General features: G+C 35.6%; 2 protein-coding genes across 2 annotated transcripts; both read left to right on the plus strand.

Moving 5' to 3' along the window:
- The first annotated feature begins 5,155 nt into the window (after positions 1-5,155).
- Positions 5,156-6,320, plus strand: LOC137948620 (ethylene-responsive transcription factor 2-like). Its single transcript, XM_068794718.1, has one exon. It carries the CDS (start codon positions 5,243-5,245, stop codon positions 6,035-6,037), a length of 795 nt encoding a protein of 264 aa, XP_068650819.1. The 5' UTR covers positions 5,156-5,242; the 3' UTR covers positions 6,038-6,320.
- Positions 6,321-15,089: 8,769 nt separating this feature from the next.
- Positions 15,090-16,060, plus strand: LOC137947828 (ethylene-responsive transcription factor 1A-like). The gene has a single exon (XM_068793625.1). The coding sequence runs from the start codon at positions 15,138-15,140 to the stop codon at positions 15,822-15,824; it is 687 nt and encodes a 228-aa protein (XP_068649726.1). The 5' UTR covers positions 15,090-15,137; the 3' UTR covers positions 15,825-16,060.
- Positions 16,061-16,103: the final 43 nt, after the last annotated feature.

Genomic DNA, 16,103 nt, shown 5'->3' on the forward strand with positions numbered 1-16,103 from the left:
GAGAAAAATCACATCGACTAAAGTAATAATTTTAAGTTACATTATATAAGTGAAGTTGCCAAATAATCTAAACAAAGGCTTGTTGATAGGGCAAGTATATTATGTTTTTCAGTGACATAGGACTAAAGACAATTTCATGACTCAGACCGGAGATCTCAAGATGAAGGTTCAAAGAAAAAACAAGTTGATTGAATGGTTGGTAAAAGCATCAAATAAAAGTGAATTTATTTCATGCCCCATCTCTATGAAGTAAATGTTAGCTGCACTAGATATAAGGATAGTGTTATACTTTCATGAAATAGAGGTATTTATGGCAAGGTATAGTGGTACGATATACCATTGGAGATATCACCAATATGAGTGTGACTCTATTGTTCATAGTCTGACATAGAATTAGATCTTGTTCTCTAAGACACGATATCTGCAAATAGCCATAATGCACTAATTGTTTGAAATTCGAAAAAAATATACATAAAAGTCTAAGCTCAAGACTTATTCACCAAACCGACCAGTCCAAATCTAAATTGGCTAATCCGACTGATTTTTTTATTTGTGTAACTTAGATTCGAGTCAAATTAAAAAACCAAATAAACAATGAATTTAATATTTGCAATTTCCATATTTGTTGATGACCAAAGACATCTCCATCAACAATTGAGAAAGCAAAATTGACACCATTAAAAAAACATGGGTGCAATCCAAGGATTCAATCGAATTCCTACTTTGCTCACTATTAATCTCTATGGTGGAGGTATTTTAGTTTAATTGCAATTTTTTCTTCTTTGTGTTAAATTCAAGAAACCAACTTATCTCAACCTATAGTTTCAAAATCTACAAACTAATAGATTGATCTCTCACTCCAAACTCACCTTTGCAACTTGTCATTGAACAACCCAAAGAGGGATGGATAACCTTAGCTAATATGTCCGGTTACATTTCCATTTTGAAGCCATGACAAGTCGTCTTCGACCATATATATGATGTGACAATATACGAGAACTTGACAATATACATTATAGATTGTGGCTCTACGAATAGAGAAGAAAGATAAATTCTTTGTAGTAGTAAAGAATGTAATGCAAAGATTTCATTTGTTTATGATGATATAATCTTGGAATTGGTCTTGGCTTAAGTAAGATAAAAAGACTAAAACTATAATGAAAAATTAAAATCATTTTTTGAGAAAATACTAACATTCACAAATTTTGAATTTATGTGACATAGGATTAATCTTGTGCATTTGGCTTGACTCTTCCTGCTTCTTTTATTCAAAAAACTTTGTGTTAGGTAGATTCAAATAGTTTTTTTCTTTTCTTTTTTCACCCACATGAACTTCTCTTGCTCAAATGGATTTCAATCCTCCCATGGGTTCAAATCTTCTCGTGTGGGTTCTACACCTCCTGGTGAGTTCTACTCCTCCCAGCAGGTTTTATGTTTCCCAGTTGGTTCTACACCTGCCAGTGTTTTACTCCTCTTCTTCTTTTGAACTTCTAGTCATTATAAATTATTCCTTTACTCTCCTTGTCATGACAAGGGTTCAAACCTTTCCATAGGGGATGATTCTTTTTACACATTTTTCAACATATGTTTGATTTTGTTTTGTCTTTTTACAAAGTTTCAACTTTTCCAGTGATGTACTTGACTTCTATATGAACTCGACTCATTTGATCTCTGGTACTTCAATTCTTCAATTCTTTACTTGAAATAGATGACTTCTTTCTATGTGGTTATCTCGTTTTGCCTGTTGTACTTTTCTTACATTTTCTAGGTTGGTTGTTTACAAAAATGAATTTATTTTCCCTTGTTTAGTTAAATGGTGTCGCTAGGAAGATTGGATGGAGTGTTTCTTAGCATGAGTTGTTTGTTTCTTTTTTGTATCAATCTTTGAGATAAACCATGCTCAGCTAAACAAATATGTTGTTAGAAAATTTCTTTTGAGAGTTTTTCACTATACAATGGACTTAATGCGCATAATTAGTAACTCAAATGTTTGTTATCATCAAAATTATCTTTCTGGAGATTTTGAGGCCAAAAGGATCTATGTTTTTGGTGGGTCGCTTGGGATTCATAGTTCATAATATTTGGCTTTTTTTTTATTTACGAAGGGGAAATTAAAAAATGTGACCACAACAAAAAGAAATATGCAACAATGGTGATTTTCATAGAAAATTAAGTTTTTAATTAAATTGATTGTTTCAATTAAAGTGTCATTCCTTCATACAGTGACAAAGTTTAACTCAAGGGTGTATTTTTTTCCTATAGAAAACCATAGGGAAAAAAGTACAAACAAAATAATTTATAATTGGTTTTATAAAATATTTCTTTTGTTTTTAGTGCAAACTTAAATACTATAATTGGTTTTTATGTTGTTTTCTTGTGGTGTGACAAGATACAAATGCAAGAACTTGGTGAATGATAAAAAAAAATTGAATAGAAATTGCTTATCTTTCTTTGTTCATATATGGCACAGACAATCTCAAGAAAAAATAAACTTATCATGGGAAAACCCAATGAGAGATGGATAACCCAAGCTAATAACTTCATCTCAAAACTGAGCAAAAGATCAAGGGTATATATCACCCACTCTGAGATAATTTAAGTTACATGAATGACTCAAACTTGAGACCCATCTTAGCCTCAAGTTGAAGCTTAAAATCGAATCATTTCTCTTAGATTTAGAAATTAGACTCTGGGCCACCTAGATGGGGGATAAATGTATCAATGTTTACTCCCAATTTTCTTACCCAATTATGCATTTGGTTAATTTTATCCAATTACCCTTTTACTCTTTATTAAATAGAACAAAAAAGGTAAGGGCTTTTTTTTAGCCAATTAACCGATTACCCGATTATATATAGTGTAATTCGGTACTTTTTTGAGATAAAAAAAAATATATTTTAAGTGAATTTTCTAAGGAATTGTATATAATCGGGTAATCGATTAATTGGAAAAAATAGAAAATTCTCTTGATGTATATGTGATTTTTTACAAAATATTGACATCATGATGACATTAGCATTGGTTCAATCAGCCAGTTGGAAGAATGGTTAATAAATAAGAGGGAAACTTACAAAGGAGTGTTACGTCACACCCCCTCACAAGGTCTAAAAAATTTAGAGAATAATAAGCCAAATGTCTGGGTGAGAAGAGATAACCATGGTCCATCTTGGTGCCTTTTCTGATCGAAAAGACATTTTATATGACATTAATTACCAGATGGATCTTCCACTTTGACATTTGTAACCCACATTAGTAGTCCATAGATTAATTTAATCCTAAATTTAATCTCCTCATTAATTCACCTTTTCAACTTAGAGGTGTCATTTCCCTTAGATTTTTCTTATAACAAGATTTCCAAGTCAGACTCACAAGAGGGTCCCATTATGTTAATGAAAAACATGTCTCTCATGTCCACTTGCCCCCTCCCCACCTCTCACTCCAAACTGGCATTGGTTCAAGTGGTGGAAAAGCAAACGAAGATGGATAAGCTTGATAAATCATTTCCCATTCTCACCATAAAGCTTTCATAAGTCTTCTTCAACCCACTACTACCCACTACCTCATCTGATATTTCACACAGTGGCGAGGTTCATGCTTTCGTCAAATTCTTATTTTCTTTTCTTTTCTTTTCTAAGGGTTCCAAATGTGTGGTTCCGGCCCACTTGGGTTAAGTATTTGGTTTTTCGCACTTAACAGACCGGTCTCTTGGGTTATATTAACTAGGCGTTTGACACCAAATACATTCACTTGGATCAAAATTAAACAAACGAGAGAATGTTTCCGTTGGTGTCATCATCTCCCGTAATAACAATCTTATAATCGTCATTTTGTGTGACTAAGTGATGAGAAAACATTGAACATGAGATGCCCTTCCATGTTGCTTAGCTAATTTATTAAATGAGTGTGATGTCACTTAGTATCTTGGATTACTACTAAAATAATGCATCAAGCCACTTTTTGAGTAAAATAAAAAAACTTGCCACAACCATGTGTTAGGTAAGATGCTTTTATTTTTATTTTATCTCTTTTTATTGTAATTGAGAACATTACGGCAAAAGAATTTCATACGAATTCTAGATTTTTATTTAAAAAATTGATTACAAGTTGATTTCCGCCTAATCAGGCTTTCTTCTTTTTTAGTACTTATCAGCTTTGCAACCCGGAGCCGAATTTTCTTACCCTAATTCTCATGAGATTACTAGTTTAATCCCCGCTCTGCTCTGCACCGCCGTCGTCAACCCGAATTGAAAGCCACAAAACAAGAAATTTTTTTTAATTTAATTCTATATTGTTGATTTATATAAAATAAATCATTTTTTATTTAATAAAAATAGATTTCATTCAAAGTTGGTCCATCATTTAGCTTGCTATAAATTTCATTTATATTTTAATTTTTTTAAATAGGGATAATTTTCTCCTCACGTGACGAGACCGAGGAAACCTAATTCCGGCCCTCGCAAGTTGATCTCATGTGATCGTGTTCAAGTACATGCACAGATGACGCAAAACTTTTTCAAGTCAGGAATCAAAAGTCAATAATCCAAAACAGATCTTTTCTTCTTTTTCTTTTTTTGAACTTTTTTTACTTTTTGCTCCACTAACGGGGTCTTGGATATTGCTTTCCAAACAGAAATCATTTCCTCCCCTCCCAGCGATCCTTCCCACGAGCTTCCCTCCTTCCCACTATGGGGAAAACAGACAAACTGACGGGGGTAAAACCGGTATAACAAGTGAAGATAGGGAATTAAACGGGCATGATCGCGTGATGGTGGAGCCAAAGAGTGGGGTCAGTTTATTATCAATTAATTAAATTATATATTTAAAATTATTAATTAGACGCCATATCAGTCGTGACTCGTGTGGCACGTCGACGTCAATTTGCTGAACCGAAAGAATTTCCGGTTCGAGTCCGAGCTGATGCCAACACCGCTGACATCACCACGACTGACTGACTGTAATCCCTTTTTCCACCCGGCTTCATATCACGCACGTGCGGTAAAAAAAAAACCGGCTCCGGGCTCTCCCCCAAGTTGCGAGATCGAAACATCTCAGAAGCAACCTGAAATGGATACAAAATTCCAGGTTCATGAACCTTCTGCCCTATATATAACCTGCTTCTTCCTTTCCTCCAAATTCGACTCTTTCCCCCCTCTCTTCTCCCTCCATTTCTACCAGAAACCGAAACCCCTTATTAAACTGCAATTCGGATCGAAGTTCAGGCTCGATTCGATAGGGAGTTTTAATGGAAATGTACGGGATGTGCGATAAATCCGATTACCAGATACTCGAGTCCATTCGGTGCCACCTGTTGGAGGATTCGGACCAGCTGATGAGTTTCCCCCCGAGGAATCCCACAGCGTTGCCCGCCTTACGAGGTAGCTCCAGCTTTGGAAACGGATATAGTCTTTACCCCTGCTTGACGGAGAATTGGGGGGAGCTTCCGCTGAAGGAGGACGACTCGGAAGACATGGTTCTATACGGAGTACTTCACGATGCGGTGAGTGCTGGCTGGGTTCCTTCTCTCCCTTCCTCGCCAGTCTCTCCCGAAATTGTGCCTCGGGCGGCTGTGATTGTGAAGCCGGAGCCGCTGGATTCTCCGGTGGTTAAGATGGAGGCGGCGTCAGTGGATAGACCGCAAGCTCCGGCGCAACAAAAAGGGAAGCATTACAGGGGAGTGAGGAGACGTCCGTGGGGGAAATTCGCGGCGGAGATTCGTGACCCAGCGAAGAACGGTGCCAGAGTTTGGCTCGGGACGTTTGAAACGGCGGAGGACGCCGCGATGGCTTACGATCGAGCGGCTTACCGGATGCGCGGCTCGCGCGCGCTGCTTAACTTCCCACTCAGGATCGGTTCTATTGGCGAAGCCTTGACTTCGAAACGGGCGTCGCCGGAGCCACAATCAAGCGGCTCACCGAAGCGGAGAAAAAGAGGAACCGGGCCAGCCTGTCCAGTTAAAACCGAGATGGATTTCAGTAATCGACCGGAGATGTTCCCGGTCGGGTCTTTACCCTGCGGGGAGCAGCTACTGGTTAGTTAAAGCCTAATGGCACGTAGAGAGATACAAAAAGAGAGGGATTTGAAGAGGAAGTTGTAGACAAGTGCTTTTTTTGCTGTCTGGACCCGGTTTTGGAGTAAATACGTGGGTCGAGAGGGGTGGAAGGCCTGTTTGCTCAGCTTTCGAGTTGGTTTTGTTTGTGAATAGCACCTTCTTTAATTACTTGAAATAAATTTCATTACAGAAGTCCATGAAATGATTAAAACCAGCAATCAAGGATGAATATTCAACCAGCCGTATCTTTAGATTGGACCCAAGAAAGATCTCTGCGGACTGCTGTACAGCTCTCAGATCAATATAAATTTTTTTTTTTTTAAGAAAAAACAAGCAGCTTTTTCATAAGAGTCCGTGAGTCGTCTGAAATCGATGGAAACTGACTTTCAGAGCGCGACTCTTCCTTGTGCAATAAATTCTTGTCGCGAAAAGATTAAGCAGAAGATAGTGAACGGCGAAGGTAGTGAAAACTGATAAGGAGGAATGACATGTTGACGGTTGACTTTTATCGATCATTATCCATTGACGATATGGAACGACCTTGACTGCGTATTCCGCAATCAAACAATTTAAGTTCCCTTCGTGGATCCAGCCAGCGGCGATTTTGTCTAATTGTATGTAACTGCCTGATGGACAGACACAACAGGGTTCGAGGGTTGAAGCGGACGACAGAGAAGTTAAAGCTATGCTTTAATGGCGGAAAACGGCAAATCTATCACAAGGACGCTTGTTTCTCCTTTTTTAGAAATAATAATTGATAATAAAACTGAAAAATAAGTATAATAATATTAGTTTTACTAAAAAAATTAAAATAAATTATTAATAATATTAAACTTAAAACAAAGTAACTATTAATTAATTCATAATAGTAATAATTGATTAATAGCAAATAATGAGTCTGATTACTATGTTTGTCAATTATGAACATATAACTAACATAATTTTAAATTAATACTATGTATTTATTGATTAGAGACTAATAAAAATCCTCTCCACTTCGTAACCAATATGGGACTTTGGTCGTATAACCAACACTTTTCTTGTGTTTGGTGCATCTATTTAAGTATTTTGGTATGATCATACTTTAGAAAATAAGAATATTTGTTTTTTATGAATTTTTGTATCACTAATGGCATTGTTCATCAAACTTCATGTTCTTATACACCTCAATGTAGAGCACAAAAGTCATCAATTCCTACATGTTGCTCGAGAGCTTGGTTGAAAGTTTAAAAATGGTTTTGGAGGATTCGTTATTTGATTAATAGAATTGGCCTCATCGAGTATAAAAAGGGTAAGTTTCAATTAAACTTTACTTCCTCCAAGCCTCTCGTTTTCTCTTCCTCTAGGGTTTTTGATTGCACGTGTTTTGTTCATGTCATTGATCTTTTTCAAGATGAACTCTCTCCAAGGCTAATCAAATGCATCTTCCAAAGTTACTCTATTGTCAAAAATTATTGAAACCAGTTGTTCTAAAACCTCGAGGCTTTAGTGAGAGGCACAAGGACTGGCCCAAGTGATACAAATACGGTTTCACACTCTCCGGCACGGGGAATACCCGTGGAAATTCGGTGGCCAAATTTGTAGCCTTCAAGGGGGGGGGGGAGCAAGATTCGAACTCGGGACCAACCTGCTCTAATACCATGTTGAAACCAGTTGCGCTAAAACCTCGAGGCTTTAGTAAGAGGCACAATACAAGGACTGGCCCGAGCGATACAAATACGGTTCCACAAAAATGGTACAAATGCTTCAATCCCATCTCTCATAAAGTTTTCTTGTGGAAATTACCTTTTTTGAGACCACAACCTTCTTTAATGAGTTAGATCATCTGCCACTTTCATCCAGGATGTAGTTATGAAAAAAATATGTGGATTATGAAAAAAATTCTCAACCAAGGTATTATCAAAACCTGTAATCTAACTCAACATTCAAGTCATTGGCCCTTTTCATGAGAAGCCATTTCCCAAATCTCATGCTTTGATTTTCTTATGATAAGATATTCAAGTGACTCCCACAAGAGGGTCCCTTGGTGTTAATGGAAATCATGTCTCACGTCCCACTTGCTCCCTTCCCACCGGTCTCACTTCAAACTAGCATTTGCAACTTGATATTACACAAATCATAATCCTCAACCCACTTATTTGATGTGATATTTGAGAAGTCTATTGTGTCTAAAGTGAAAGATTTAAGTCCATTTGGTGTGTCAATTAAACCAGTTTTTTTCATATAATCTTGGATTTGGTCACAAATGTCAGCTTAGTTGAAGTCATATAATCTAGGATTTGGTCACAAATATCAGCCTAAGTATGAACAAAGGACTTAAAAAACCATGAGAGTCTAAGTAAATTCACTTAATCACTGTTTTCATTTTAAGATGCTTTTGATGTCACCTTGAACAAAGCAAGCCAAAACGAAATTGTGTCTTGGGTGAGTCTTATGCAATTTGCAGAAAGATACAAACCTAGAGGGGAATATATTATATTTATGGCTGCATGAAATGGAAAATGACAAAAAGAAAAGCATGCATTCAGCAAAAGAGTTCAATTCCATTCTTTGTTTTCATTATTGAAAAGATTAAGATCAAATGAATTTTTTTTATTAAAATAAATTTATCTTAACACTTTTTTCTTGTACATATGCCTTTTGGGTTTGTTTTTTCTTGTATTTTATATTAGAAAATTAAGAAAATCAATTTCTTTTCATTTTCAAAGCTATAATGAAAAATTAATGAATAGACAGATTCAACATTTATGTCCTTCATTTTTTCTAACTTTGGGGGCTACTCATCTTGCCTCATACCTCATTTCCTAGTCTCCAGTCTTCACAAAATGTTTACATAGGCCATATGTGATCATTAATTAAAGCTTGTTGAAAGAAATAAAAAACATGTAATTGATGGATAAGCCTCTTTATTCATTTTACATTTCTATCAAGAAGACATTACCACCCACCTTGTGTTGTCATTTTGTGTGGTCTTATAATAGATTGAGATAATTAATAAATTTCTATTATGTAGTATAAATTTATATTAAGTGATTTAAACTCTAAATTTTCTTCTCAAGTTACTTATATTTTTTTATTAGGATTTTTAATTATTTTCTCTAGAGATGGGTTTTTTTCCTTCCTCCTCCTTTGTAGACTTTGTGTAATTCTCTTCTAATAATTTCCGAGGCTTAGGGTTACTTCCCTCACTGCTTCTCATAGGACTGAAACCCTTAACTAGAACATTAAAATCAAATCACCCCTAAAGTTACATTTATTGAAAAGATAAAGATCATTTTTTACTTTTATTTGAAAAATAATTTAATTGGAAAATATTTTTTCTTTGACCAATTTTTCATTGAAATTTTTATTAAAAACAAATTGTCCCTTTTTGGTTTTTTTCTCATATTTTCAATTATAAAAATAAGAAAATCATTTTATTTTCTTTTTTTATGAAATAAGTTGGGTAAAAGTTTTTCATCCTCTAAATCTATCACAATCACCAGAAAACTTAACCGAATGAAAATTTTCTGTATATATTTTTCGTATAATTTCTTAGAGACGTACCCTTATTTTTCAGCCAATAAGTTTACAAGTCCAAACCACCAAAACAAAAACAAAAAAAAACACTTGATTTGCAACCCATATAACCAACATCATAATAGAATAGTAAGCTTAAATAACTATAATTTCATAATTTTCTAAAGAGTATATAGGGTTTATCTCCTTATTTAAATAGGTCAAATTCGGTTCGAATCTACTCTAAATTTCCCCCTAACATCCCCTTTTTTTCTCTTAGCTTCTAATTTCTAAACTTTATGTTAAAATGAATCAACTTTTTCCAATATAACAAAGTTCAAAGCAAAAAATAATAACAAAAAGTCTATGCTAGTGCCCATGTTTTCAAACCTATAATGAAAAATTAATGAATAGACAGATTCAACATTCATGTCCTTCTTCTTTTCTAACTTTAGGGGCTACTCATCTTGCCTCATACCTCATTTCCACATGCCATAAGTGATCATTAATTAGGTTAAAATTCAAGTTTTCCTTCCTCTCCTCCTTTGTAGACTTTGTGTAATTCTCTTCTAATAATTTCCTATGCTTAGGGTTGTTTTTCAAGTGAGTCTCAGTGGAGTTTTAAAGAGTCGTCATTGTGTATGGGACGATAGTTGGATGCTGTTAGGATTATTTGAGTGAGCAACCAAGCATTGTTGTGAAGTCAAGGTCCTCTCATAGTGGTTTATATGTGATCCTAAGTGAAAATCTAAAGTTTCTTATTTTTTGTGGTCGTCTCACTGGTGGTGGTGTGAACTTTGTCGTCAAGTCTTTGTCATTTGGTACATTGTTGAACTTAGTCGCAGTTGCACATTTCGAAAATTTACCTAGGCCAATCTTTTACTCTCTTTCTGTGTTTTCTCATCAAAATCGAAAGTATTGAATCGTGTCTGGAAATAGTGAAGTTGTGTCTCCTATTATAGATAATAATAAATCTATTGATGAGAATGGCCAATCTAGTCCCATTACTTCTGTCGAGTTAAATAAAAAAATTTAATTTTTGATGTGGTCAAGAGCCATAGAAATTTATGTTGGATCTTAGAACAAAATGAAATATCTCACTACGGTACCTCCTATCAATCCTTCCTTTGCTTGGAAAGCTGAAAATTCTCAAGTCATGACTTAGTTGATTAATAGCATGGAGTTGAATATAATTAATTAAGTCAATCATTGTAAAAATGCATATGATATAAGAATATATCTCAATAAAAGTTATATGTCACATGTATATGACCTATATCAAACTTCTTATCTCTTCTGCTATTGTGAAAGGTGAGTCTTTTGCCTTGAATACGTCCTATACATCTGATTTAATGTAAAAGACTCCAAATTTTAAAGGCAAAGGGGAGGATAGGGTTAGGGATTTAGACCTTGTATTTGTTATTGGAAAACAAATCATGTTCCTAACAAGTGTAGGGCAAAGTATGGGAGGCCCCCTCGAGCTAATGCTACTAAACAAGGGTTAGGTTCCTCTATTGGTACTAGTATTCCTTGGCCTGAATATACGCTAGTTATAAGGAAGAGCTCCAACATATTATGCAGCAATGTATAGCAACCTCTTCCTCGACACTAGCATCCAACTAGTCATGGCATCCGTGGGTCAGTCTACTCGCAATTAGGTAATTCAGCTTTTTATTCTCATCTTGCCTCCTCTTGGGTGATTGATTTGGGTGCTTCGACTCAGATGTCAAATAATTCTCATATTTTTTCATCTTTATAGTCATGTTCTTCTTTCTAAAATGTTACTCTAGCTTATGGGTCCACATATAGCGTTGTAGGAGAAGGTCAAGTTCAATCAACATTCTCTTTGTCCCTTAAGTCTGTTATGCATGTCCACATATTTCTTGTCAATTTACTTTCAGTTAGTCAACTTACTAAATGATCGAAGTATTTTGTAACTTTTTTTCTCCTTCCTTGTGTGTCTATTAGAGACGAAGAATGGGGAAAATGTTACTATTGTCTATACATACTAGATCACATGATAACTCCTTCCCTTCTGCACTTTAGACAATAGCAACTCCATTAGATTGTTCATCTTTGGCATCCCTCCTTAGACAAGTTGAAAGTGATGGTTTCATCAAATAAAGTTTCAAGTCCTTTATTATGTGGGTCTTGTCGACTTGATTTACATCATAGGAGTGTTTATCAGAATTAGTATCTTTTCCAACTTGATGTTAAGAATGCTTTTGTGCATGATGATTTGTTTGAGGAGGTTTATATGAGCAACTACACATTGCTCAGGGAGAGAAGAGTAAAGTTTGTCTACTTCACTGGACCACTTACAGTCTTAAGCAAAGTCCTCAAGTCTGATTTGATAAGTTTAATTGTGTGGTTATAGAGTTTGGTTTGTTTAGAAGTTATTATGATCATTTGGTATTTGTGTTGAAGCAACAAATAGGTATTATTATTATTTTTTGTATATGAGTCTTAAGCAGTCCACAAGTCTGATTTGATAAGTTTAGTTGTGTAGTTATAGATTTTTGTTTGTTTAGAAGCAATTAAGATCATTCGGTATTTGTGTTGAAGCAACAAATAGGTATTATTATTTTTTTTGGTATATGCTGATTAGATTATTATGTATGGCAGTGATTTGGGTTTTACCAAAGTGAAACATCATTTACTAAGGATTTGAGTTTCTTTGAGATATTCCTTGGCGTTGAAGTAGCTCGAAGTAAGTTTGGGATATTATTGTTTGTGATGAAGTAGGTTATTAATCTTCTGCAAGAAATAGGTACATTGGAGGCAAAACTTGTGGATACACTGAAGGATAGTTGTCTTAAGTTATATACTTCAGACGGTTTGATGTTACAAGATAAAACGCAATATTGTAAACTAGTTGTGAAGTTATTATATGTAATTGTGACTAGACCTGATAGATCCTTTGTAGTCAACGTGGTGAGTTAGTTTATGGAATCACCACAAGTTTTTTATCACAATGTTGTTTACAAAATCTTTAGGTATTTGAAACAATTGCATAGGAAAGGTTTTATTGCATGAACCCCATGAAAATCTTGAGATTAAATGTTCTTTTGATGTTGACTATGTAGGCTCTAAATAGAACAGACAACCTAATAGTTGTTTTTGTACATTTGTTGACAAAATTTTAGTTACATGGAAAACTAAGAAACAAATTGTGGCTTCTTGGTCTTGTTTAGAGTTAGAGTATAGGTTTATAGCTCATACAACTAATGAGCTTATGTGGGTAAAACCCTTAGTTGAGGAGTTTGGCTTCCCAATATTGACTCTAATGATTATGCATTTTGACAATCAAGATGAAATTTTAATAAAAAAAACCTAGTGTTTCATGAAAGAACAAGGCAAGTTGCAGTAGATTGTCATTTTATTCAAAATGTTATGTTAAGTGGCAAATTTGTACTCCATATGTTAAGTCCTCTAATCAATTAGGTGATTTATATACGAAAATTTTGAGTAAGAAGGTTTTGAATTATTTATATAACCAGCTAGGGGGAGTGTTAGAAAAAGCAATTAACTAAATAAGACAAGGGCATTAATATAATCTTCACTATGTCATCTAAGATTTAATTAAAAGTATGTTACGGTAAAGCATTTATCTAGCCCCAAACATGGGAATCGCATATTGCCTTCTCTTCTCTATCAATTCTTTCTACAATGAATTTATGTTTTTATGAACTCTTATTAGTAACTTTTAAGGGCTAGATACTAAACTTATTTTTGTTTCTTGCCATGTTTAAAAAAAAAAAATGCACCACTCTTTTATCTTCCTTTTTACAGCTTTGAACTCCATTGCTAACTTTATGGTTGTATTTTACGTTGTATTAAAGTTAGCAACGGATTAGGAAACTCAGAGAAAAACAATAGAGAATACGGGAAGAAATGAATCAAATGCTACAAGTGGTTGAGATAATTCCTACTAACAAAGGAAGAACATAAAAGAAAGAGAAAAGAAGCGAGAGGAGGAGAAGATATAGACGAAGAAGGTTGGTATCTTGGAAGGTGAGGAAATAATGTGATGGAAGGATGACCATCTTCGACCGACTCTAATGCCCTAACCCAGGTTTTTAGGTTTTTGTTTCCCAAGTCCGACTAAAAACAAATTTAATGGAAATTGAAATTTCATTGTGAACGACAAAACCAACTATTTTTGTGGGTACTAATAACGATAAAATGCTCCCTTGGGTCGTTATCATCTCATCAAGACCATGATGACTTAATCATGTCGTCTTGCAAACCGTTCAAACCCAAGCTAAAAAAAAATTCGAGTAAGTTCAGTTTTTACTTGAGTTTCGCTTGAGCTCAAACTTGAAATAAGGCTAGTTAAGTGTAACAAGCTAAACTCGAGATTTTCCTAACTCGGGAGCCGATTAGTTAGTATAGATATTTTTTTATGAAAATACCCTTTACTCTAATTGCTCTCGTCAATTTCCTCTTTAGTTGGTTGATAGTTACTCTTATTTACCTCAAACCTCAAATACGGTCGATAGTTCAACCTTTTGGGTCCCTCAACATCTAATGTTTTTGTTTGCCAATAGAATAAATAGTATTGATGGAGGTATTTGTTCTTTCTTTTAGGTCTATTAAGCTGGTTATTATATATTAGTATGTTCTATTGCAAAGTCTTGGACTCCTCTTATAATAGTTTACAGTTCAATGGTACTAAGTTCATCACAATATTCTCTTTATTTATTTTTGTAATTTTTTAATAGTTTTAAATGTAGGTTAGAACTTGTACCCAACTTGAGCTTGAACTCAAACCCGATTAAAAATTTTAGACTCAAACTCGATTCCAATTTTAGGCTCCAGGCTAAACTTGAGTTCGAGTTCAAAGTATTCAAATCAATCAAAACTCGAACATATATAGATTCGAGCTTGGCTTAGCTCGATGCCACCCCTAATTATCACCATCTCTAGTGCATTCTCAGTCGTAATCCAATTATTACTCTCAATCGAAAAATAAGAAACAAAGATTATAAGGGACAAATTTGTAACCAATATTTTTTTTAAGTCTTGATAAATAATATTTTTACAGCAAGTCATGTTTTCTCATTATTACGTGTTTATGTCAAAATACATGAAATTAAATAATAATTTGTAATTATAAATTGAGTCTAATAAGAATTTCAATATTGATTAATAAACAACACACACAATAATAAAACTATTATCTAAATTCCCATAATTATTCTATTAATTTTAATTTGCTTTACTCATCTGAAAAATCATCTTTGAAGATCCAAGTTCAAAGCTCGGAGACAACGTATTCGGGCCGTAGGAGTCTTTTTCTCACACCGGGGCGCAGCCGGGGAGACGAGATCAGATCAATGTGAAATTGCTAAATTCGTGCACGTGCGTTAAAAAATTAAACAAAAAAAAAAAAAAAAAAACAACTTGCAAGATCAAAACATTCTCGAAGCAGCCCTTAGTGAAATAATTAATATAAAAAATTCGGGTTCATGAACCTTCTGCCCTATAAATTTCCTCCATCCCTTACCCTCTAAATTCGATTCTTTCTCCCTGCTCTTCTTTTAAAAACATAAACCCATTTTTAAACTGCAAATTCTGATATACAGAAATGTTCACGCAATGCGATGAATCCGATTACCAGATGCTCGAGTTCATTCGGCTCCACCTATTGGAAGATTCAGAGCAGCTGATGAGTTTCCCGCCGACGAATCCCGGAGCTGTTCCCGCCTTTCTACGTAACTCCAGCTTTGAAAATGGAATCAGTCTTTACCCCTGCTCGACGGAGAACTGGGGGGAGCTTCCTCTGAAGGAGGACGACTCGAAGGACATTGTTCTTTATGGAGTTCTTGCCGACGCGTTAAGTGATGGGTGGGCTCCTTCTCTTCCTTCGTCGCCCAAGTCTCCCGAATCTACCGATATGGTGGCTCCGGCGGCTGTTAGCGTGAAGCCGGAGCCAATGGATTCTCCGGTGGTTAAGATGGCGGCGGCGAGACCGCAAGCTCCGGCGCAGGAGAAAGGGAAGCATTACAGGGGGGTTAGGAGACGGCCGTGGGGGAAATTTGCGGCGGAGATCCGGGATCCGGCGAAGAACAGCGCCCGGGTGTGGCTGGGGACATTTGAGACGGCAGAGGACGCCGCGATGGCTTACGATCGAGCGGCTTTCCGGATGCGCGGCTCGCGCGCGCTGCTTAACTTTCCACTCAGGATCGGTTCTATGGGCCAAACCCCGACCCCAGTGACGTCGAAACGGGCGTCGCCAGAGCTACAGTCTAGCCGCTCGCCGAAGCGGCGATAGATTTCAGTGTCCCCCCGTCAGGTTATTGATCCGCGGGGAGCAGCTAGCTCTACGGGTCCGATAAATGGCACGTAGAGGATTCGGAACTCTGAAGAAGGAAAAAAAAAAAGGGGTGGAATCGGCTGAAGAAACCGGGAAAAAAGTGCTTTTAGAGTTGGTTTTGTTGTGAAAAGCAATTTCTTAATTTATGTAAATTCAAAAAAAAAAAATCATTAGCACCTCTAAATTCTAATCAACTGATGAAGCCTTAAACCTGAAAAATTAATAACAATAAGGAGC

The sequence above is a fragment of the Aristolochia californica genome, unplaced genomic scaffold, assembly GCF_029961685.1.
Source record: "Aristolochia californica isolate CCGP_79_NKW_82.1479 unplaced genomic scaffold, dmAriCali1.0.hap1 SCAF_13, whole genome shotgun sequence".
Classification (NCBI taxonomy): domain Eukaryota; kingdom Viridiplantae; phylum Streptophyta; class Magnoliopsida; order Piperales; family Aristolochiaceae; genus Aristolochia; species Aristolochia californica.